The sequence below is a fragment of the Schistocerca gregaria genome, chromosome 1 (assembly GCF_023897955.1).
Source record: "Schistocerca gregaria isolate iqSchGreg1 chromosome 1, iqSchGreg1.2, whole genome shotgun sequence".
Taxonomy (NCBI): Eukaryota; Metazoa; Arthropoda; class Insecta; order Orthoptera; family Acrididae; genus Schistocerca; species Schistocerca gregaria.
Window position 1 is genome coordinate 743,475,564 of NC_064920.1, and position 25,064 is coordinate 743,500,627.

Sequence of the window (25,064 nt, forward strand, 5' to 3'; positions counted from 1 at the left end):
GAGGCTGACCAGAGTTCTGTCACCTCAGACCAGGGATGGGAACATGCGCCAGTGTTCACGTGTGTGTGTGTGTGTGTGTGTGTGTGTGTGTGTGTGTGTGTGTGTGGGGGGGGGGGGGGGGGGGGGGGGGAGCTGATCGACCAAGTTTGCAGTGCCAGAATTTGTTGGTGGTAAGTAATTGTTCTTTTGATTAAATTCTTCTCGAGTTGTGAAGTGTCGTGTATTTAATGTGTTTTAATTTATTTAGGGATGTGTATTTTTCGATTATTGAGGTGTTGGTTTTTTGGTATCAATAGTTGTGGTTGACCTATATAGGTTAAGGAAAATGCCAGATTCCAATTTTCGTAATTCTAGTTATAGGTATTGGTGTTTTGGTACCATTAGCTGTGATTGACCTATAGAGATGAAGGGAATTGTCCTATTCCAATTTTTGTAGTTTTAGTTGTAGGTGTTAGTGTTTTAGTATCGTCAGCTGTGGTTGACCTACATAGTTCACGGGAAGTGTCAGATTCCTTTCGATTTTTGTTGGTGTAAAGGAATGTTGTAAATGTATTTTTGCCATTTTGTGTGTTTTTTATTGTTATACTTAGATTGTCCCCCCGCCCAAACAAAAATAAATATCCTGCGATTGTCCCATAAGTCTGATTGTAGTTTTGGAGGGAGATGTTATTGTCTTATTTATATGTATTTTCATGTTTGTTGCCAAGTGTATATAGTGACATCATAGGCACCATATTGGAGACGAGTAGAATAGCAATTTCTGCCATATTGATGACATCATGGGTCAAAGCAGATGGGTGGAATCAGACACTTCTGTAATCCCAAAACAATTAACCAGATACTTACAGGTACCGGTTGACAATTGATGTTTCAAATATTGTTTGCATCACCATATTCACTAACGGACTTCCACTACAAGCTGAACGAATGTGAATGAACCACAGGGCCTACTGAGAATCAATAATTTGTTTCCTGGTGATCACATAGGCACACAATGAACAGAACTATTGTTAGGCAAGGTCAAAGAAGTGTTCTGCTGAGATCAGGGAACTTTCAGTACCATATTTACTTTTATCTTTATTAATGTGCTATCACCAAGGTAACTAAATGAACCTTTATTTTTTCCTCATTATAAGTTGCGCGAAAGACATTTATATTGTATTCCAGTATGTACTTATGGATCTTAACAAATAAATGAAAACCTAAAACTTAGTATGCAGCTGTCATAATATTATGGCAGTTGCAGGAAATGGAAATGTGCAGCAGACACAATATTACATTACACCAGTCGTAATATTACTTTACACCAGTTGTGATGATTTTCTGGGGAATCAGATGTATATTTACAGCTTCCACAAATGTCTGTAGGATCTACAGGCTATACGGTTTCTGCTAGTAGTAGAAGCAGTATCACTGAAAAATTCATCATTTTTGAAACCTTTGTTATGCTTCTTGTTTTGTAAGCGTTAACTGACATTCAAATTCTCTCTGCTTCCTGTGCTTCTGTTTTTGAGTTCAGAATGGGCACTGAAGAATAGAAATGTCTATTTAGGGCACCATGGTGCAGTTATAAGGAGTTGTAGTCTACAGATGTTACTCTATATGTCTCCTGACTTGGGAGCTGTTTGTCAGGTCCACATATGTACATAGCGTGCAGCGTAGATTTACATTCTCAGGGATTCCCAATTCCTCACTGGGACACACTGTTTGCTGAAGAGGTGCATCTGATGGTGACGTATTGAGTAAGTACCATGTGCTGATACAAGTTCATCATGCCTTGACTGGGTGTGCAAGGTGCTTCTTCAATGGCTCCCCGATGTTGAGTAACAAGAAGTTAAACTCTGTGGCCCCTAACACTGTTTCAGTTGATGCTAGTCTCTTAGCTCTTGCTCCATAGTTTCCTTATTTTGTCTGGTCTGCCCATGTCCAGACAGCATATCACAGCATGCTGAGGGGCTGTTACGTCAGTCTGGTATATTCAGAGCACCCGGCACAGTGCTTCCGCCATGTCATAAAGGCTGAGCTTCATTTTACAGTTTTTCCTACAAATTCAGTTGGCTAAGACATGACACAATGTTCCACTTTCACACTGCTAACGCAAGCAAAAAATTTATGGAATGTGCAGGACTTAAAAATCATCCCCAGCCTTTAACTGAAGAGCATCACATTACCACACATAAATCCAATCACTACTGACTGTGTTCCTTGAGATGCTAATCATTTGGCACGATCCTCAGTGCACGTATAGCTTCCCCAATCCCATGATATGGCAGGCACTATTCCTCAAGCAGATTATTCCCAGAATTTTATTTAATATTTTGCCTCTACATATTCAATTCTTAACAGCTTTTCTGCAGGAAATATGCTTTTGGTGTTGTTATATACTTCATTGGTAACTGCTGATTTTCACAATTTTATATTGTTCTCGCCTTTCCTTTATGATACTCGCAACAAAAAATGACAGAAAAATTAACTGCAAAATGATCTTAATTTTAAGATGGAAGAAAAGAGATAAAGAAAAAGCCAACACTGTTGGATTTATCCATTTGGAATAATTTTTCAATGTACTGAGTACTGAAATAGGATGAACAGACTAATGGCGTGTAAGTGTCCAACTAAGGTGTCAGGATTAGACCTTTGTAACCTTTCATTGCTACCAAATATTAGGAGGGGTGGAGCCAAATTTATAAAAATAATAAATGGAATAGCAAAATATACTCTTCTGTTTTCTTTACCTACCATTGTCACGGGCGGTTCAAATAGTTTGTCACCAGGAACATCCATCCATGTCATCTCTATAGCGCCAGGACAACCTGGGGAACATGGAGTTAGTAGGTCATCTGCTATTACATTAGGATCAATAGGTGATGGACCTCGAACTCTTCGAAAATGTGTTGCAGTCTGGACCTTGCGAACTGGCTGCATGAGTGCATCTCGCACTACAATACTAATGTCTGCTCCAGAATATCTGAAAGAAACAAAATGAAAAAGTAATTAATATCTACAAAAAGGTAACACATTTGCAGTGGCATCTCTGCTGACAGCCACATGCAATTACATCATAAATCACCTTTCCTTTATTTATTTAAATTGTGCAGCTTGTGCCAGACAACAAATCTAGCAGTTTTTTGTTGGATCCGTATTAGATACATGGATTTTTGAAGTCGCTTATAGTTTCTTTCACCTCTAGCAACCATTTGTTAATGTGTAAAATGCAAAGTTGCACCATGGTTCTGAGTTCATGTTAAACTGTAGGTCTCCCTATAATTAGCTGGCTAAGTCAATTCAAAGGTCGAAGAAAAGCAAAGGCAAACCACCTCCAATAGGATCAAGCACAGTAAAGTGTTGTGGTTTTCAAACCAACCCTTTGCGTTAGCAAGTACTCTCTACTGATGAAAGGTGACATTTGGATTTTCCTGCAATCTTGAAACATGCATAGTATTTGCCTGTTATTGTTTCAATATCTGTCTGGTTTTCGAATGATGTGACTAAAAATTCATTTCTATGGAAACTGGTAGAGCAGGTAACAAATCAGTACACAAAATCAATGTATTCTTTTTTAAATGATCTAGATACTGATGAGAAATTGGTCAGCACTCAACAAATTCAGCACCCATTCACAAAACTACCTCAATTTTCAGAGAAAATTTAAAATGCTCTTTTGTCTCATACTTACTGTGCTAACTATTTCGTACACTTTTAATCATCAGTCACCTGAGTACTTCACAAATGCAGGGCCTGAGATGATATCCATGCGCATCACCTTTGAAGGAAATATGAAAGATTTAAATAAAGCCATCCACTTCTAAACTGTTTCAAATTAACCCTTCATCTGCAGTGCAGTGGATTGTCTTAGCAGTCTAAGCGCACTATGCCCTCAGTACCATTGCAGCAGTTCCAGCTCCAAATTCTCCATGATGCAGTCAACTGCTGCACACAGAGGTCTGTGAGGATAAGAGAAATGCTATCTGCATGCACAAGTCACTAATCCTCTTCTCTTATCTGCATATGTCAATATTAAAATTCTGTAAACCACTTTAACCTGTTAAGCACTCTAAAATGCCAGCTTACCATCAGAATTTCAGCCTGCTGAAGTTGGATGTCATAGTTTACATTCCACAGACAAATAAAGTAAGGGCAATCTTAACCATATTTTAATATAACATAGCATGTTATTTCATGAAATTTTCTTGGAACATTTTTGCGACACTGAGAATTCAGATAAAAGGTGGCTGGATGTTGTCACACATTGTACTCGGTCAGATGTTAATTATATGATTTGTTTGTAAAATATACTTGGTTTTTTACTTGTAAGGCCGAGGGGGGGGGGGGGGTTAAGGGAATAAACAGTGAGGTTGTTAGTCCCTCATAAAATGAGTGAGTTTGTATAGAGTTAGTGGCATCATCCAATAATTTAGACTAACTGTTATAGTATGTACAAGTAATAAAATCAAGGCACCAAAATGCCAGAGATGAGGAATGATTTGAAAAGATGTGAAAGTATATAGGTTTCCAGTGTGAAGGTCAGAGTGCAAACAATGGGTCCCCCAGGTCTCATCTGAACCCCTGTCAATCCAGTGCACAGCTACAACAGGAAAGGAATAAATAATGCCTTCTATCTGGGCAATTCATAACAGTAAATATGAGACAAAACATATTAAACATCATTAGGACCAAGAATAGTAAAATAAGGTCAGCTGGTGGGTACATGCAGTCAAATTCCTGTCATCACTGTTTTCTTGAGGAACTGATAGGAACAGTTGCTGGAAGGTCACTGGGGTGGGGTGACAGCTGTATATCCTTGAAGTAGATTGGTCTCAATTCCTGGTCAGTAGCTAACCAAGGACAAGGGTGTAGGAATACACAGGGAACCTAGGAAGGTATGTGAGGGTCCTGGAAAAGCATCTCAAAGTACATTCTCACTCGAGAAAGGCTATCAAGGGGTTGACATCCCTTTTATGAAAAAATTGATGAATAAGAAATTGTTGTATGGTTACTGTGCAAGAGAGAAAGAGTTGGTACCTCCGGAACCTGCAAGGTAAGATCCCCACTTCAACATGCAGACTCACTATGGGACCAGTCCAAAGTGCCAGTGACTAAGTCTTATTTCACAATACTGTACTGGATCCAAAAATTCAGAGCCAAAGATGCCACAAACTTCATAACCATAATTTTTTCATATTGCTGTTATTATGGTCTTCAGTCCAGAGACTCATTTGATGCAACTCTCCATGCTACTTTATCCTGTGCAAGCCTCGTCATCCCCAGGCAAATACTGCAACCTACATCCTTCTGAATCTGCTTAGTGTATTCATCTCTTGGTCTCCCTCTACAATTTTTACTCTCCACACTTCCCTCCAATACTAAACTGGTGATCCCTTGATGCCTCAGAATGTGTCCTACAAGCCTAATCCCTTCTTCTAGTCAAGTTGTGCCACAAATTCCTCTTCTCCCCAATTCTATTCAGTACCTCCTCATTAGTTACGTGGTCTACCCATATAATCTTCAGCATTATTCTGTAGCACCACATTTCGAAAGCTTCTATTCTCTTCTTTTCTGAACTATTTATTGTCCATGTTTCACTTATGTAAATGGCTACACTCCATACAAATAGATTCAGAAAAGATCTCCTGACAGTTAAACCTATGCACAATGTTAACAAATTTCTCTTCTTCAGAAACAACTTCCTTGCCACTGCCAGTCTACATTTTCTATCCTCTCAATTTTGAGCATCATCAGTTATTTTGCTCCCCAAATAGCAAAACTCATATACTACCTTAAGTGTCTTATTTCCTCCCTCAGAATTAATTTGACTACATTCCATCAGCCTCATTTTACTTTTGCTGATTTTCATCCTCCTTTCAAGACACTGTCCATTCCGTTCAACTGCTCTTCCAGGTCCTTACCTGTCTCTGACAGAATCACAATGTCATCAGCAAACCTCAAAGTTTTTATTTCTTCTGCATGGATTTTAATTCCTACTCCAAATTTTGCTTTTGTTTCCTTTACTGCTGCTCAATATATAGACTGAACCACATCGGGGATAGGCTACAACCCTGTCTGCCTCCCTTCCCAACAACTACTTCCCTTTCATGCTCCTCAACTCTCCTAACTGCCATCTGGCTTCTGTACAAGTTGTAAATAGGCTTTTGCTCCTTGTATTTGACCCCTGCCAACTTCAAAAATTTGAAAGTGAGCATTCCAGTCATCACTGTCAAAAGCTTTCTATAAGTCTACAAATGCTCCAAATGTAGGTTTGCCTTTCCTTAATCTATCTTCTATGATAATTTGTAGGGTCAGTATTGACTCGCGTGTTACAAAATTTCTACAGAATCCAAACTGATCTTCCCAGAGGTCAGCTTCTAGCAGTTCTTCCATTCATCTGTAAAGAATTCGTGTTACTATTTTCCAGTCATGATTTATTAAACTGACAGTTCCGTAATTTTCACATCTGTCAACACCTGCTTTCTTTGGGATTGGAATTATTATATTCTTCTTGAAGTCTGAGAGTATTTTGCCTGTCTCATACACTTTCCTCACCAGATGGTAGAGTTTTGTCACGGCTGGCTCTCCCAAGGCTTTCAGTAGTTCTAACGGAATGTTGTCTACGCCTAGGGCCTTGTTCCGATTTAGATCTTTCAGCGCTCGATCAAATTCTTCGCGCAGTATGTTGTCTCCCATTTCATCTTCATCTACGTCCTTTTCTATTTCCATAATACTGCCCTCAAGTACATCACCCTTGTATAGGTCCTCTATATACTCCTACCACCTTTTGGCTATCCCTTCTTTGCTTAGAAATGGCTTTCCATCTGAGCTCTTGATATTCATACAGGTGGTTCTCTCTCTCTCTCTCTCTCTCTCTCTCTCTCTCTCTCTCTCCCTCCCTCCCCCCTCCCCTCCTCCAAAGGTCTCTCTAATTACAATTACAATTACAATTACATTTGTCCTCTAGCTAAGCAGGGGCTTAGCCATTTTGCACTTCCTGTTGATCTCATTTTCGAGAGTTTTGTATTCCTTTTTGTCTACTTCATTTGCTAAATTTTTATTGTTTCCTCTTTCATCAGTTAAATTCAGTATTTCTTCTGTTAACCAAATATTTCTACTAGCCCTCGGCTTTTTACCTAATTAATCCTCTGCTGCCTTCACTATTTCATCTCTCAAAGCCACCCATTCTCCTTCTACTGTATTTCTTTACCCCCAATCTTGTCAATTGTTCACTGATGTTCTCTCTGAAACTTTCTACACTCTCATATCTGGTTCTTTTGGTTTATCCAGATCCCATCTCCTTATATTCCCACCTTTTTGCAGTTTCTTCAGTTGTAATCTACAGTTCATAACCAATAAATTGTGGTCAGAATCAACATCTGCCCCTGGAAATGTCCTACAATTTAAAGCCTGGTTCCTAAATCTCTGTCTTACCATTATATAATCTATCTGAAACCTTCCAGTGTCTTCAGGCCTCTTCCACGTATACAATCTTTTTTCATGATGCTTAAACCAATTGTTAGCTATGATCAAGTTATGCTCTGTGCAAAATTCTACCAGGCAGCTTCCTTTTTTTATTCCTTATCCCCATTCCAAATTCACTTTCTACTTTTTCTTCTCTTCCTTTTCCTACATCGAATTCCACTCCCCTATGACTATTAAATTTTTGTCTCCCTCCTTCACTATTTGAATAATTTCTTTTACTGCATCATACATTTCCCCAATTTCTCCATCATCATCATCATCATCATCATCATCTGCAGAGCTAGTTGGCATATAAACTTGCACTACTGCGGTAGTCGTGGGCTTCGTGTCTATCTTGGCTACAATAATGTGTTCACTATGCTGTTCGTAGCAGCTTACCTATGCTCCTGGTTTTTTAATTCATTAGTAAACCTACTCCTGCATTACCCCCTATTTGAATTCGCATTTATACCCCTGTATTCACCTGACTGCAGGTCGTCTTCCTCCTGCCACCAAACTTCACCAATTCCCACTACATCTAACTTTAACCTATCCATTTTCCTTTTTAAATGTTCTAAGCTACCTGCCCAATTGAGGAGTCTGACATTCCGTGCTTCAATCCGTAGAACGCTAGTTTTTTTCCTCCCGATAACAAAGTCCTCCTGAGTAGTCCATGCCCGGAGATCCAAATGGAATATTTTATCCAAGAGGACGTCGTCATCTTTTAATGATACAGTAAAGCTGCATGCCCTCGGGAAAAATTACAGATGTAGTTTCCCCTTGCTTTCAGCCATTTGCAGTACCAGCACTCTACCTATTCTAAAAGGGTATTTCTGTTTCAGAAACAGGCAGTTCGGGCAATAAGTGATGTAAATTCACAAACCTCTTGTTGACCCCTGGGTATTTTGACATTGGCTTCTCAATATATATAATAGAAAGAAACTTCCACATGGGAAAAATATATTAAAAACAAAGATTCAAAGACTTACCAAGCGGGAAAGTGCCGGTAGATAGGCAAAATAAATAAAACACACACACACACACACACACACACACACACACACACACACACATCCATCCGCACATACACAGACACAAGCAGAAATTTGTAAAGGCAAAGAGTTCGGGCAGAAATGTCAGTCGAGGCGGAAGTACAGAGGCAAAGAGGTTGTTGAAAGACAGGTGAGGGATGAGCGGCGGCAACTTGAAATTAGCGGAGGTTGAGGCCTGGCGGATATCGAGAAGAGAGGATATACCGAAGGGCGAGTTCCCATCTCCGGAGTTCGGATAGATTGGTGTTGGTGGGAAGTATCCAGATAACCCGGACGGTGTAACACTGCGCCAAGATGTGCTTGCCGTGCACCAAGGCATGTTTAGCCACAGGGTGATCCTCATTACCAACAAACACTGTCTGCCTGTGTCCATTCATGCGAATGGCCAGACATACCAACAATTAAAGGGAACAGCCATGGGTACCAGGATGGCCCCATCGTATGCCAACCTATTTATGGGTCGCTTAGAGGAAGCCTTCTTGGTTACCCAAGCCTGCCAAGCCAAAGTTTGGTACAGATTTATTGACGACATCTTCATGATCTGGACTCACAGTGAAGAACAACTCCTGAATTTCCTCTCCAACCTCAACTCCTTTGGTTCCATCAGATTCACCTGGTCCTACTCCAAATCCCATGCCACTTTCCTTGACGTTGACCTCCATCTGTCCAATGGCCAGCTTCACACATCCGTCCACATCAAACCCACCAACAAGCAACAGTACCTCCATTATGACAGCTGCTACCCATTCCATATCAAACGATCCCTTCCCTACAGCCAAGGCCTTCGTGGCAAACGAATCTGCTCCAGTCCTGAATCCGTGAACCATTACACCAACAACCTGAAAACAGCTTTCGCATCCCGCAACTACCCTCCCGACCTGGTACAGAAGCAAATAACCAGAGCCACTTCGTCATCCCCTCAAACCCAGAACCTCTCACAGAAGAACCCTAAAAGTGCCCCACTTGTGACAGAATACTTCCCGGGACTGGATCAGACTCTGAATGTGGCTCTCCAGCAGGGATACGACATCCTAAAATCCTGCCCCGAAATGAGATCCATCCTTCATGAAATCCTCCCCACTCCACCAAGAGTGTCTTTCCGCCGTCCACCTAACCTTCGTAACCTCTTGGTTCATCCCTATGAAATCCCCAAACCACCTTCCCTACCCTCTGGCTCCTACCCTTGTAACTGCCCCCGGTGTAAAACCTGTCCTATACACCCTCCCACCACCACCACCTACTCCAGTCCTGTAACCCGGAAGGTGTACACGATCAAAGGAAGAGCCACGTGTGAAAGCACCCATGTGATTTACCAACTGACCTGCCTACACTGTGACGCTTTCTATGTGGGAATGACCAGCAACAAACTGTCCATTCGCATGAGTTTGTTGGTAATGAGGATCAACCTGTGGCTAAACATGCCTTGGTGCACGGCCAGCACATCTTGGCACAGTGTTACACTGTCCAGGTTATCTGGATACTTCCCACCAACACCAACCTATCCGAACTCCGGATATGGGAACTCGCCCTTCAGTATATCCTCTCTTCTCGATATCCGCCAGGCCTCAACCTCCGCTAATTTCAAGTTGCCGCCGCTCATACCTCACCTGTCTTTCAACAACTTCTTTGCCTCTGTACTTCCGCCTCGACTGACATTGCTGCCCGAACTCTTTGCCTTTACAAATGTCTGCTTGTGTCTGTGTATGTGCGGATGGATGTGTGTGTGTGTGTGTGTGTGTGTGTGTGTGTGTGTGTGTGTGTGGTGTGTGTGTGTGTGTGTGTGTGTGTGCGCCCGCGAGAGTGTACACCTGTCCTTTTTTCCCCCTAAAGGAAGTCTTTCCGCTCCCGGGACTGGAATGGCTTCTTACCCTCTCCCTTAAAACCCACATCCTTTCGTCTTTCCCTCTCCTTCCCTCTTTCCTGAAGAAGCAACCGTCTGTTGCGAAAGCTAAAATTCTGTGTGTGTGTTTTATTTATTGTGCCTATCTACCGGCACTTTCCCGCTTGGTAAGTCTTGGAATCTTTGTTTTTAATATATTTTCCCATGTGGAAGTTTCTTTCTTACTCCCGAGATTCGAATGACTCCTTCCCCTCTCCCTTAAAACTCACATCCTTTCATCTTTCCTTCTCCTTCGCTCTTTCCTGACGAAGCAACCGCCGGTTGCGAAAGCTCGAAATTTTATGTGTTTGTGTGTTTTTTTTATTGTGCCTGTCTACTGGCGCTTTCCCGCTTGGTAAGTCTTGGAATCTTTGTTTTTAATATATTTTTCCCATGTGGAAGTTTATAATCATTTCTTGTTAACAATATTAGCTTATTCCCAAGAATAAGCAACTTTCACTCAGTTAATACTCGGCGGAAATCAAACCTGCATCAGGATAGGACTTCCTTAACTCTTGTGCAGAAAGGTACACTGCTGCATCCATTTTCATTTTCAATAAGCTACCACTCGAATTCAAAAATATTAGCAGTAATCCATGCCCTTTCAAATCTTAACTGAAGAGTTTCCTCATGTGTCACTCCTAATCTGTCGAAGAGTTCCTTGAAAAAATATAGCCGATTTGTTTATTGCGTTTACTTAAACTTATGGACTGACCTTTTTCGGGTTCATAAAAATTTATTTTTATCTGTTATTACTTTTATGTTATAATTTCATATACTCACATGTTCCATGACCTTAGAGAATTTTCCTCTCAAGTTGCTCCTACAAATCTTGACATGTAAATAAAAAATATACAAGCAAGGCCGTTTTGGTTAATGTTACAAGGCCAGGTTAATCAATCATCCAGACTGTTGTCCCTGCAATACTGAAAAGTTGCTGCCCCTTTTCAGGAACTACACATTTGTCTGGCCTCTCAACGGATGCCCCTCCATTGTTGTTGCACCTATGTATCGCTGAGGCATGCAAGCCTCCCCACCAATGGCAAGGCCCATGGTTCACAGGAGGGAAAGCATAGTTTACAGGGGATAAAACCAAAGCCCAGTAAATACAGAGTAGAGTAGCACTATCCGCACCTCAAGAGGTGTGCATGAGGTTGCAGAGAGCATTAAATTTTCACTTGCAGCTAGTCTTTAGTATGTACGTGTCATGCCAATTTTATATAAAAAAAGAAGTCCCAAAAATAAGGGCTCTGTAGCAACATCCAAGTGCTGTGTATTCAGGTAGAGTTCTGGGTCAGGATGAACTGTGACATGATGACAGAAATGCACGACTCACATTTTTCTGTAAGGAGCCATTGGAAAGGGTCCAAGCAGGGACCCTTTGGATGGCATTCAGTTAAAGCTACAGATTGAGAACTATACCAAATGCAAAAGTAATACTGTTGGATATACCCTCACATGCTATGTAACACACAAAGCACCCAGGTACATTGTTGAACATGATCATTTTGGTGGTGCAGGTGTTATGGGTTGAGAAGGCATAATATAGCGTTGGCATACTGACCTCCAGCTATTTGAACACAGAACACTCATTGATCAATTTTCTTTTGTCTCTATACTGCTCCTCCATGTTGGTCTTTTCAGGGGTGTGTTCAGGCCTGACTTCATTTTTATGGGCGACTATGCATGACTGCATCAAACTGGAGCTCTTGTAATAAGAGGATAATCAAGTATGGGAGTAGTCCACCACTGAAATGCCAAATCACTTTTCTGATATCTCTTCTGTATTATAAACACAATCTTTCCACTACACAACTTCATTTACAACTGTTGGTGACCAGATCTCTCTCAATCTGTGGCTCAAAATAGATTACCACGTACTGACGTCTCACGAATAATCTTCCATTGTTCTGGCACTGTCATTATCGCCCATGCTCTTTTCCTTAACTTCCAAGGCCCAGTGATGCCAAAGCATAAGCGGCCTTCCACAACAGGTGGAGGTGCTCACTTGCTGTCGTGACTTCTTGATGTTCTGAGCTGGTGCCTTTTACACCCCATCTTAACCCATATCTACACAATGTTTCCTGTTTCCATGTACATCTTTTGTTGGCCTCAGTGGTTAAAAGTGGAACATGTTATTCCACAGTCTTTGAAATAAACTTTAATTTGGTACCTCTAAATGTTCCCGAGAAAAAGGGGTCATAACACATGGAAAGACAGACAACGGAGTGATTCTTTTACTGATTGAGGCATAGAACCCTAAAAAGGGCAAAGGAGGAGGAGGAGGAGGAGGAGGAGGAGAAATGTTATAGGAATAGGAATGGAAGCAGTACCTTTAAGCTGCATTTTTCAAGATGTGATGCTTATGGTTGTGAAGGAATCCTCTGATACAACAGATTCTGTCTGGTCCTGCATACACAGTTTGCGTCTGAGGTGGGATGAATAAGTTGTTGCTGCAAGAAGTGTAGCCAGAAGAAAAGAGAAAGAGTAACAATGACCCAATCACAGACTGGAATGCTTTTAGAGTTAACCCCACAGCATTAATTGATTTATGACAAAGTACCCCATATACAAGGACATTTTGTTTCAGGACAACACATGGGAACAAACTAGTACACAACTGAAACTGTCAGGTTAAGTTAAAAACATATTTCCTCCAACATACTGTAATTATCTTCAATGCAATTCAGGAAAAACCAGAATTACTGCTACCTAATATTATTTATTTATATTTATTCATCCAAGGATCATCTCAAAATGATATAGGATTTGTCAAGGTAATACAATACAAATCAAAAGGTCAAAATACACTCAAAAAAAGGTGTACCACAAAGGAATTACCTGAAGGAGACAGAAATAGATGCGATATATGTGTACAGACAAACAGCTGACCACAAATTCAGAAAAAAATGGATGAGTTATTCAAGAGAAATCTGAGCTTCGCAAACTGAGCAAGTGAATAACACATCGGTCCTCCTTACGCAAGCAATTATTTGGCTTGACACTGATTGACAGAGTTGTTGGTTGTCCTCTTGAAAGATATCTTGTCAAATTATGTCCAACTGCCAAGTTGAAGGCACTAGAAATAATTACAATATTGGGCATCCTGTTGTTAACATTTGTTGGCCTGTGTAAAATAGTTTATTTGTTGAATATTCTATTTTACATGGAAAATACTTTGTGTCAAGGTTGGTTTAGGACTAAATAAACTAAGATGAGTTACAAGAGAGAGAATGCTGGGCTTAGTAGGAAAAAATACTGCCTCTGAGAAAGCCATGCATATCTTGTTTTTCAGAAACATACAGCTCATCAAGAGAACCAACAACTCAATGGAACTATATTCTGAATTGGCTATAAGAAGGTATGCCTTCCAGATATTCAAAGAAAATCATTAGTGAAGTGACCAAAAATGTTCAACATCAAGTGGATGAAGAATTAATAAGCTCAAAGAGACAGTAAACATATTCTTGTTCATTACATGATAATTACCCATAAATCATTAAAAAAAAAAAAACATTGGAGGTATGTTCCAAAAGTGCTTCTACATATCACAACCTAACAGTGCAACAACAACTTACTTAGTTCTATGAGAAACAATATGAATTAGCTATTTTCTTTCCTTTGCATGACTTTTACATTTTCTTAATTCTTACTCTTCTTTTTTACTACCCCCCCCCCCCCCCCCCCCCCACACACACACACACAATTATGACTAAGAATTTTCCAGCATAAATATAGCAAGCAAGCAAAAACACACACACACACACACACACACACACGTCAGTATCATAATACATACCCCTCAGTTTTGTTTGCGAGTACTTTGAAGTCTTCCTCCGTGAGTGTGTGTGATGTATTTCCTAAATGTAGTTTGAAGATCGTTAGTCTAGCATGTTCTTCCGGAAGAGGAATATATATTCGCTTCTCAAATCTTCTGCGGATGGCAGAGTCCAAAACCCATGGAATATTTGTGGCACCCAGAACCAATATTCCATCATTATCATTACCCACTCCTGAAAAAATGACAAATTTGAAGCACAAAGCACTCAGCAATGTAGCATTACAGGTACAAATACAAAAGATAATGCAGTTTATCCTGCTTCAACTAAACTGTTTCAGGTACACATAAAATGGGTAGTAATGCCATCGCACCATTGTCATCCGACAGCTAGAGACCTATTACTCAAGAAGGAATAAGCCGCCAGTTGAGCCGCAACAGGCTACCTGTCTCATTTAATCCCATTTCTTTTGTATTTATACTTTTCTTTTGATTCACTTGTTATCAGAGCTGTTTATAAAAGTTTAAACTGGTTTCCCTATACCATCCAACTAGGAGAAAGAAGGAAGTAGTCACTCAGAACAAAAATTCATAAATGACTGGAGAATGTGGTGGAGGTAGGGCTGCTCTGGCTTCATAAACAACAATACTTGACAGTACACTAAAAACCTCCATGCTTAATAGAAAACTGCAGAACAAGGACAGACAATCACTTACTTCAGATGAATGGTGTTAAGGCAGAGGCACACTTAATAGGTGATAAACATTCTAAATGTGTCATCCACCTATCATATACTACCAAAAAAAAGTCCTGATTTTTGTTTACCACTTTCACTGCCATGAGGACACTGGTAACCTCAGAAGTGGTTTTCTCACAGACCACGAGGGTGCCGGCTCCCTCAGCTTCAGTTGCATTCAATTGACTCTGGAACAGGCTGGCCTTGCAAGAAACCCACATCTGTCTTTTCTGTGGCTTTCTGGAGTAACATTGTAATAGTATGTGCAGTGGCTGCTAGTTACAGATTCATTTACTTGTGAAACCCTGCCCTCCATGTGACATGGTTTTGATACATTGTTTTCATAGATTAATTTTAATTTTTTAGGAATAGTCTTGCATAACCACATGGCAGAGTGATTGTAAGTGTTGGAATAAGAAACTGAAGAATATCTGAGGTAGCCATTTGGCACATTACAAATGATTCTGTAATCACTTGCTAAATACCAAGTATACTTTGACAGTATTACTTTGCTCTCTTTGTCCAGAAAATGGTGCATCTAATGGTAGGTCGGGGATGAAGCGTGGTGGAGATACAAGCCTGGGACGCTTTACTGGTAATCAGACACGGAGAGAAAAGTCTGATATCTTGAAAGAGGAAGAGCTGTTAAAAATTCTCAATGTTCATGATGGTAAGTTATCTGATGTTTGTGACTTGTGTGACAACAACGATGATGATGATGACTACGCACTCAACGAAACTTCCTCACCCAAGCAACAGTTGGTGTCTGAGAATGCAAGTGACGAGGAATTAGAAGAAGATAATACACTATCCATTACACAACCTATTTCTCCTCAATTTCTAGACGGAAGTGAAAATGAAAACTGCACTGAAGTGGGCTGTAGCACACTGAGGAACATACAATTCGAAAGTATGGAAACCTTTGAATATAATGACCCACATTACCCAAAGAATCGGAGGGATCTGAAACCTACACAAGTCTTCAGAACTTTCACTGGGGACAATATTGTAGTGTTAATTGTTACTGAAACAAACAGAATTCTGTAAAATTCTTGTCTACTGCTCAGACCCATGGTAAAGCAAGGGCTATAGCTTGGAAGGAGACAAATGCTTATGAGATGTACCAGTTCTTTAGTGTGATTCTGTACAAGGGGCTAGTTCATGCCCCCACACATTACCAACTATTGGAGTACAAGTGTTCCTTACAGGGACAACTCAGTCGCTAGAACTACATATCGTAATCGATTTCAACTGTGGTTCGTCCATTTCGAGGACAACGCAACTGCAGATAAAACTGATTGTATATTCAAGACCTGAAAACTTCTTGACATGATCCAGAGTAAATTTTTCTCGCAATATGAACTGGGATAGATGCTAACAGTGGATGAGTCGATGGCGGCCTTTCGTGGATGATTTATTTTGTCAGTACATCCCCAGCAAGACCCACAGATATGGAATCAAGGTATTCAAAGGTGTAACCAAGCTGGTTCCATGCTGAGAATGATTGTTTGCACTGGACGGCTGTACACTGTCAGTAAAAATCTTGCAAAAATATGTAGATAAGGGATGCACTATTGTTGGTGGCAATTATAAAATGAGCACGTCATTAGCTAGGCATTTGCCAGATAAATTGCCAACATCATAGGTACCCTGAGAAAAAACAGAAAGCATCTGTCCCCCACCATCAAGATGTCACAAATAAGAAAAGGCAAACTCATTGGAAGACAGTCTAATGGAGTAAGAGTAGCAAAATAGCAAGACAAAATAGATGTGGTGTTTCTCACTACTAAGCACGGCATCGAAATGCGAACCACTGGGAAGAAAAACAAGAAAACCGGCGAGGAAATATTTAACCTGCTGCCATTTTGGATTATAATACAACAAAGCAAGGAATCGATGTGTCAGACCAAAAGTCAAGATGGAGGAAACAATAAGATGATACCACAAAGTTGAATTTGAAATTATGTTCAATACAGCAGTAGTAAATGATCACATTTTGTACAAAATATTCCTATAAAGAATTTTAGGCAGGAAATAATAATGAGCCTCTTGAAGAACAACGTTGATACACTGACTCTCAATCAATCTTCTAAAAGTTTCAGGAGCTATACCCTAGTACAGAGCATGCAGAGAGACGAGCGAAATAGAAAAAATCTGGAAGAGGTGCAGAAGTTGTTACTTGGAAGATTTCAAGACATAAGGAATAAATTAAGTGCAGAAACTAGTAGCCTAGACAACCACAATCCGCAAGAAATGTCATGAATTCGTTTGTATTTCCTGTTTTTCAAAAACACACAAATTGTAATAAAAATAATTTTTTTTCCTGTGTTTATATACTGTTTATTACATATACCTAATTAATAACAGTCAATTTGATGCATTTTCATATAATTTAAACCCTGTTTCCTTATCATGTCCTGTAAGACAGTGAGGTAGCCGGTGTCCTCATGGCTCACAATGACAACTTCTTTGAAGCTGGTTTCACTTCTGGGTCATTAGGATGCCGGCTACCTCACAATTGAAGCCCTCCTTTGAAGCATTTCGAGCTTTCATACATTCAGGGTGCACTTCACAACATTTTGAACATATTCAATATGTGGTTAAAAATATATATATATATATATATATATATATATATATATTTTTTTTCCTGAGGCGACAACAGCTGCATGGCAGTGAAATAGTGAAATTTTTAATGTTTCCATGCTGGAACTGTCATTACTGAAACATAAAATCAGAACCTATGTCAAATTTCATCTTAGTTAAATATATTTCCTGAAAAAAAATCTGCATGGCATATTAATGACAGTTGATCAGGTATATCAGACAGCCTGAGTGTGCTTTTTGGGTGCTTTTCCACACTCATTTTGGCAAATGCTTGGTTGATCACTACCCTCCACTTCAGAAAATACGATAATATGCCAAAAAACAAAGTTTACACAATTCATCAGGTTAATTGATGACTAAGGCGACTAGAAAGACATCTGGTCACAAAGTTAAATGAAGATAAGATTGCTAAATCAGGAAAACAATTGGGCCCTTATGATGGGATCAATGCTAGGAAAGAGAAGATGATCACTGCTTTAAAACCAGCTTTCCCTGTGAAGCTCATATAACCTGTGTACTTTGTTCTGAATTTAGTTTATTTACTCCACTTCTACGAACCAATATTAGGTCAGGAAGGACAAACCTGTCATGCATACTAAGCATGTAAATACAAAATTTAGTTTAAATGTCACTTTATATAACTGGTATGAACATTCAAAACTGTATAGTGTCTTATGAGTGGAAATTCACGAGAAAAAACCAGTCAGTAGCAAGAAAAACAAAAGGCAACAATCTGTACCTGAGTTTCTTTTGCAAAGTTCACACACACACACACACACACACACACACACACACACACACACATACACACACACACAGGGAGGGGGGGGGGGGGAGGAGGTGGGCTCGGAAAAGAGCGTAAGGGGAGAGAAGATGACAGTAAATATCCTTCACTGGGAGTAGAGGGACCTAAAACGATATTTCCATTTCGTACAATGCATTTTGTCCACTGTGTTCCCAGTTTTTTTTTTTTTTTTTTTACAGCTTCAGAAAATATTATTAAAAAAGCTCTGTGTTACAATCAAACAGCAAAGAGATCTCTCTATCTAAGCAAAAGGTATTCTCTTCATATCAGTTTCTGAAGTTATCAAACAGAAAAGGAAGACATAAAGAAAAACTGGGGAACAATGTGCATCAGAAACTATTTAGAATCACAGTCATGTATTTGTCCCAATGCAATAGCTGATGTGTGGGCAGATGAATTACCCTGCAGCAAAATAACATTTATGCACACTAATCTTTGTTACTTCTAATTCAACTCACCAAGTGAGTGGGCCATTATCTTTACGTAATAAGAGCCAGTTATTAAATTACCCTTTTCAAAATAGTTGAGTGTACTGAAAACTGTAATCCTAAAAATTATTGCCACAATTTTTGCTGCCAACAAAATGATTTTTTAAAATTTTTCAGTGCACTTTAGCATTTATAAACAAATGTAAACTATTATTCTTTTCCACATAAAACGTAATTTTATTTGTAAACTGCGTGGAAGAGAACTTGCTTGACTGCAGAGTATTCCATCCACCCCATTTTTGTTCTACAGCTCACACTTCACCACCACGTTTTTGAAAATTTGTCCCAAAGTAGAGCTCCTGCAAAAGTACACATAACAAGGCACGCTCCCAAAGCAACAAGTCAATTCTCCACTTTCACCGTCTGATCTGATAGTACTGCTGAATTCACTGTTTGCTATTAGCACACGACAGGATCCTGTAATATTATGTTGACTGTTCTGTTTTTCTTCCTCGCTTTTTGGTGGCGCATGAGAGAAATATCTCACCAGACAAACTGTACTTCATTGTGCTTCTCAGTGATTCTCTTACACTGGACGCAGTTTCTGATGTGCGTGCACGAAAACCTGTTACTCCAAAAACGTGTACCCGGCAGAGCTATCTCAGTGACAAACTGTCAAAGATATGGCTTCATGATTGATAAGACACTTCACATCTGGCTTGTATCAAAATTTTATTTTTTTGTAAATAAAGATCTGCTTCTTGTTTACTGAAAATACTGTGACTGTATGCCTAGAATGGTAAATAGTGTCAACTTTTAAGTCCTTACAAAACAAATGTTACCATGAAGAGCTGCCAAGCACTATAGTATTGTCATGATAAGGTAACTGACACTTCCCCACTAACGATCTGGTGTCCAGGATTTCTGGTCAGTTACCTAAGAGATAGTATTGTCTGACAGCCTCCAGTAACTTTCCAGATATTCTTAGTTAATTCCATGCACATTAGCATGTTGCAACAACACAGAAAATACCACCAGATAAGACATAACCAGTATTTTGTACAGTCACCTCCTCCTCCTATACAAAATTGAGTGAAATACCATTCTGAAACTAATGGAACAGTTGGATTCATCTCACTTGTTGTTGGTCATCACATTATGTTTCTTTTGATTGACATGAAGTAAGTTTTCCCTCATAGCAGTCAATTGTGGTTAATGCTTGCAGATATTTTAGTAGCTTTGTATCCCTAACTCACATTGTTTGTTTTAACTGACCTCTAACAACATCCTTTTCACTTTTATTTTACTTTTTTGATTAAGCACACAAAACATTTATAGAGCTGTTGTAGTATGCAAACTCAATCCGCCTGTTTACTATCTAGAGGGCAAGGCTGATTTTAACTAGTTTTAAGACACTCCACTAAAATGACTTCTTGTCACATTCGATCTTAAAATAATAGGAAGTTCATGATGTGAAAGTTCTTCAGTACTCCTTAGGAGAAAAGCCACAAACTAATCAACCAGAATCAGACAGACTGTCAGCTTAGTTTGTTAAGTCTATAAACTGTGTATTTGCTACTTATACTCCTCAGTCCTCATAAAGGTGACTGAACCTTTCTTGACCACAAGAAAATCAGTTTAACTCTTAACATTAATCCTGTTCCTGAAATCTTCAAAATAAATGGAGCTTACAAATTAGTACGTACTGTAGTAATTTGAGAGCACATTTCCTTTATATCTACATAATTACTATTAAGAACTGAAACTATCAAAGTTAATAAATATTCTATGTAATTAAATTCATTATGCAGCTCTAGGGACTGTCCCCTTGTTCATTTCTTGGGACTGCTGCTTCTGTACTTATTTCCCCAGATAGATACTTAAATTTTTTTCTCGCCAGTGTATCTGCAACTGTACACAGTGTACAATATTAAATCCACCTGTAAACAATCAAATTCCTTTCAGTATTAAGCAGTATCTGCATGATCTGAAATTTAAAGCTGATTGTACTTCCTAGGTAAATTAATCATGTCAGAAAATTTTCCTTTGCTTACATAATGCTACTGTGCTTCACCACAGCTATCAAACAACATTACAATCACACGAAAACAGGAAAAGAACTAAACGGTGTGTTTCACAAATGTCAAGCTATTTGAAACGTAGGGGAAGTCGTAGAAATACCACCAGAAGGTGCTGCCAGACACTGTCACCAGCCTAGAAAGACTATGCAGCAGGGAGAGTACTGCAGCAATTCTTATTGAATCAGCATAATACATGGAGATACATCCCACAACCTACACCTGACTTCCAATTAATACCACTCAATATGTTTGAGTCCTTCAGAACACCTCTCAAAGTGCATCTTCACAAGATACAATGTCACCAGGTCATACTGATTTATCCTGTACAACAAATTGATCATAAACAATACCCTGATCGCTATGACTGTAAGTGACAGATTTGATGTTTGTTGGGTATGATTCATATACGAGATCAATTTTCATTTGGTAATTTTAGGTTATCAATATCCTGCATTTGTGTTGAGCACGGATACTAAGTTCCCAAAATTCACCACACTTTAGATTGCAGAACACAGTAAATGCAACATTTGTCATTTTTCCATGCAAGGAGTGGGCACTAATGAAAGGTATTGGGTAGTTATAATCAAAGGGAAGCTAAACACACAGGTTCAGTGTGGGCTACAAGTACTGTATGACAGCAAAACATGGTAGACACCTTAATGCAAGAATGTGAAACTGATTTACACTGGCGCAAATCTGGCACTGTGTATGCAAGGAGGACCTACATAAATGTTTCCATATGTAATGGATTAAGAACAGGACGTGGGCAGAAAAGGAATAATGTTGATTTTGATTATTAAAAGCTACTTACACAATTTGTTCAGTATGAGCACTGGAGACTATGAAATGCCGCATCCGTAACATGACATGCTCAGCGATTCCTCTGAGAAATGTGTTCCTGTTACTAGCCTTCAGGCGAGATAAAGAACAAAGTCCTTGGTAAATTCTCTCTCTTATACACCCCCATAGCTTAAAGTCACATGGATTCAAATCATGTGATCTTGTAGGCCATGCATCTGAAAACTTGTGGTGATAACATGTTCATGGAAGGCTGCATTAAGAACATCTTTCACTGCATTAGTAACATGAGCTGTTGCTCCATCTTGCATCAGAACAGTGGTTTCCACACAGTTGTGCTTTTCCAAAGCAGAAATCACATGCTGTACACAGTAACATACAGCGAGTGCAACAGCTCTTCGAGAACAACAAGCAGTTTAACAGTATCCCAAATTCAGCAGTTCTGCATATTCACTGCACCTGATAGTGTAAAATTTGTCTTGTCACTCCACAGGTTATTTCCCGGACATATCATTATCTTTGCACCGCGCCCTTCTATCCGTGTCAGAATGCAGGAGTGCTAAAAGTAATCTATTAAACTTTGGTTACACAATAAATTAGTCAAATCTATAGGCCATAAATTTAACTAAATACCTAGGAAATACAATTACGAAAAACTTAAACTGGAACACACAGAAAATGTTGTTGGGAAGGTTAACCACAGACTGTGTTTTATTGGCAGGACACTTATAAAATGTAACAGATCTACGAAGGAGACTGCAGGATTTGGGCCGGACATCATTAAAAGAAAGGCGTTTTTCGTTGTGCCAGAATCTTCTCACGAAATTCCAATCACCCATTTCTCCTCCGAAACTGAAAATATTTTATTGACACCGACCTACATAGGGAGAAATGATCATAAAATAAGTGAAATCAGAGCTTGTACAGTAAAACATAGGTGTTCGTTTTTTTCGTGCGCTATACAAGATTGGAATAATAGATAATTGTGAAGGAGGTTTGATGAAACCTCTGCCAGGCACTTAAATGTGAATTGCAGAGTATCCATGCAAATGTAATAATGAGGTTTCAACTGCTGCACTCTCTGGATCTTGGATGAATAAAAGTGTAAAATACACCACAAAACTTTCCATACTGTTGACCTTGGGATAGGCAATTCTCGCGACATTGCACGAGCACTATCACTACCCAGGGCATGTGCAGCATGGTCAGTTACAGCAACAGCAACCTCATCAATAACTTCCACTGGCATATGATGCTTCCTCTTTCAAGTGCCACACCAGGATCATGCATGTTTACAAATTTCATCACCACCACCACCACCAACATTTTTAAACCATTCAATGACATCGCGCTTCTCCTCAAACCTTCCAGTTGGTGATACTCTCTCAGTGCGGCACTGTAATTGCTACCGTAAGACGGTTTCACAAACTGTGCACACTCTCTCTTCTCGACAGCCATATTGTTCACTCACATTATGGCTTGTCAAATGACAGTGTGTACATCATACAAACAAAACAGTATGCAGCATCGCATTTACCACAATTGGAACAAATTTTTGTCAGGTATAAATTTGTTCCACATTAAAATATCTGCCAAGTTTCACTCCCATACGATAATTACAGCCCATATTGGACCTCTGTGAGTAGCTACACTTTAACTATAACCAGGTGGTATATAATAGTTTTGTTACAATTTATACTATTTAAGTATTCAAACTTAATATTGTCCCATTTGTTTTCATTATTCTCAGTGAATCTGTGATAACTGAGTCATTGGTTTAAACTGTGGTACAGTTACTGGAACAACATATGGAGGCATATGGAAAAATCATGTGTTTTAAAACATACCTGCAAACTGGGAACTCTTAATCAGCCAGATATGCAAGTCAGATTCTATTGCATAATTCAGTGGGTGACATCCGATTTCATTGCTCACTTGCACCACCTTATGCTGTATAGAATGGATATTTTGAATGGTTTACCAAGTGAATATGATTCGTAGATTGGATAGGGGTATAAAGTAAAGTCATGTAAAGTCATTCAAGGCCATTTTAACTATCTCAGATTTTGATGAACTTTACTTATTCTTTCTGTGTATGGAGATAAGTAACCATATCATATTTTAGTATTTTGTCTCTCTCCATTTCATTCCATGGTACTTCAAAGTTTGGAGGGTTTTAACATTGTGATGGCACACAACTACATTTGCTAATATTCTGAAAATAACTTACAGTTTTTGTATTAATCAACTAAACAATCTGAAATTTGGAGGTTGTATACACTATAGCACAAGGATGATAAAATATCATAGAAGGGGAAAGGTAAATCTTTTTTCCAAAATAATTTACAATGCATAGCTATCCCTTGGGAAAATAAAATTAATGGTTTTTTTTGTTCCTTTCTCACTTTAAGTTTTTGTAACAAATAATAGCAGATGGATTAGAAAATTTAAAAAGGGAAAGGGATAGGGTCATGTTAGCTATATTGGGAACTAATGATGCTCAGTAGGAGGAGGAATAGGGCTTCTAGTCGGGTGAATACGGGGTTGCAAATACGAAATTAAATAGGTGTATGTAGGAGGGGCTTTAATAATAAATACACTATGTGATCAAAAGTATCCAGACACTTGGCTGAAAATGACAAGTTCATGGTGCCCTCCATCAGAAATGCCGGAATTCAATATGGTGTTGACCCACCATTAGCCTTGATGACAGTTTCCACTCTCACAGGCATACGTTTAATAAGGTGCTGGAAGGTTTCTTGGGGAATGGCAGCCCGTTCTTCACGTAGTGCTGCACTGAGGAGAGGTATCAATGTTGGTCGGTGAGGCCTGCCATGAACTCGGCGTTCCAAAACACCCCAAAGTGTAGGGTCCAGGTCAGGAATCAATGCAGGCCTGTCCATTACAGGGATGTTGTTGTCATGTAACCATTCTGCCAAAGGCCGTGCATTATCAACAGGTGCTCAATCGTGCTGAAAGATGCAATCACCATACACGAATTGCTTTTCAATAGTGGGAAGCAAGAAGGCGCTTAAAGCATCAATGTAGGCTTCTGCTGTGATAGTGCCCCGAAAAACAACAAGAGGTGCACTCCTCCACAAAAGATACGAGCACACCATAACACCACCACCTCTCAATTTTACTTTTGGCGCTACACACACTGGAAGATGACGGTCACCAGGCATTCGCCATACCCACACCCTGCCATCAGATCGCCAAATTGTGTACCCTGATTCATCACTCCAAACAATGTTTTGCCACTGTTCAATCATCCAATGTTTATACTCCTAACACCAAGCGAGGTGTCATGTGGCATTTACTGGCGTGATGTGTGGCTTTTGAGCAGTCGCTCGACCCTGAAATCCAAGTTCTCACCTCCTGCCTAACTGTCATAGTACTTGCACTGGATCCTGATGCATTTTGGAATTCCTGTGTGATGGTATGAATAGA

At 39.5% G+C, this 25,064-nt stretch overlaps 1 protein-coding gene across 2 annotated transcripts in view; it reads right to left on the minus strand.

Moving 5' to 3' along the window:
• Positions 1–25,064, minus strand: part of LOC126267500 (vacuolar protein sorting-associated protein 4) — a 153,447-nt gene that overhangs the window by 28,161 nt on the left and 100,222 nt on the right. For both annotated transcript variants that reach the window (XM_049972805.1, XM_049972797.1), the window contains exons 7-8: positions 14,180–14,393; positions 2,740–2,968 (exon numbers count right to left, since the gene is read on the minus strand). In XM_049972805.1, the coding sequence (XP_049828762.1) occupies positions 2,740–2,968; positions 14,180–14,393 (443 nt within the window). The remainder of the gene's footprint in view (positions 1–2,739; positions 2,969–14,179; positions 14,394–25,064) is intronic.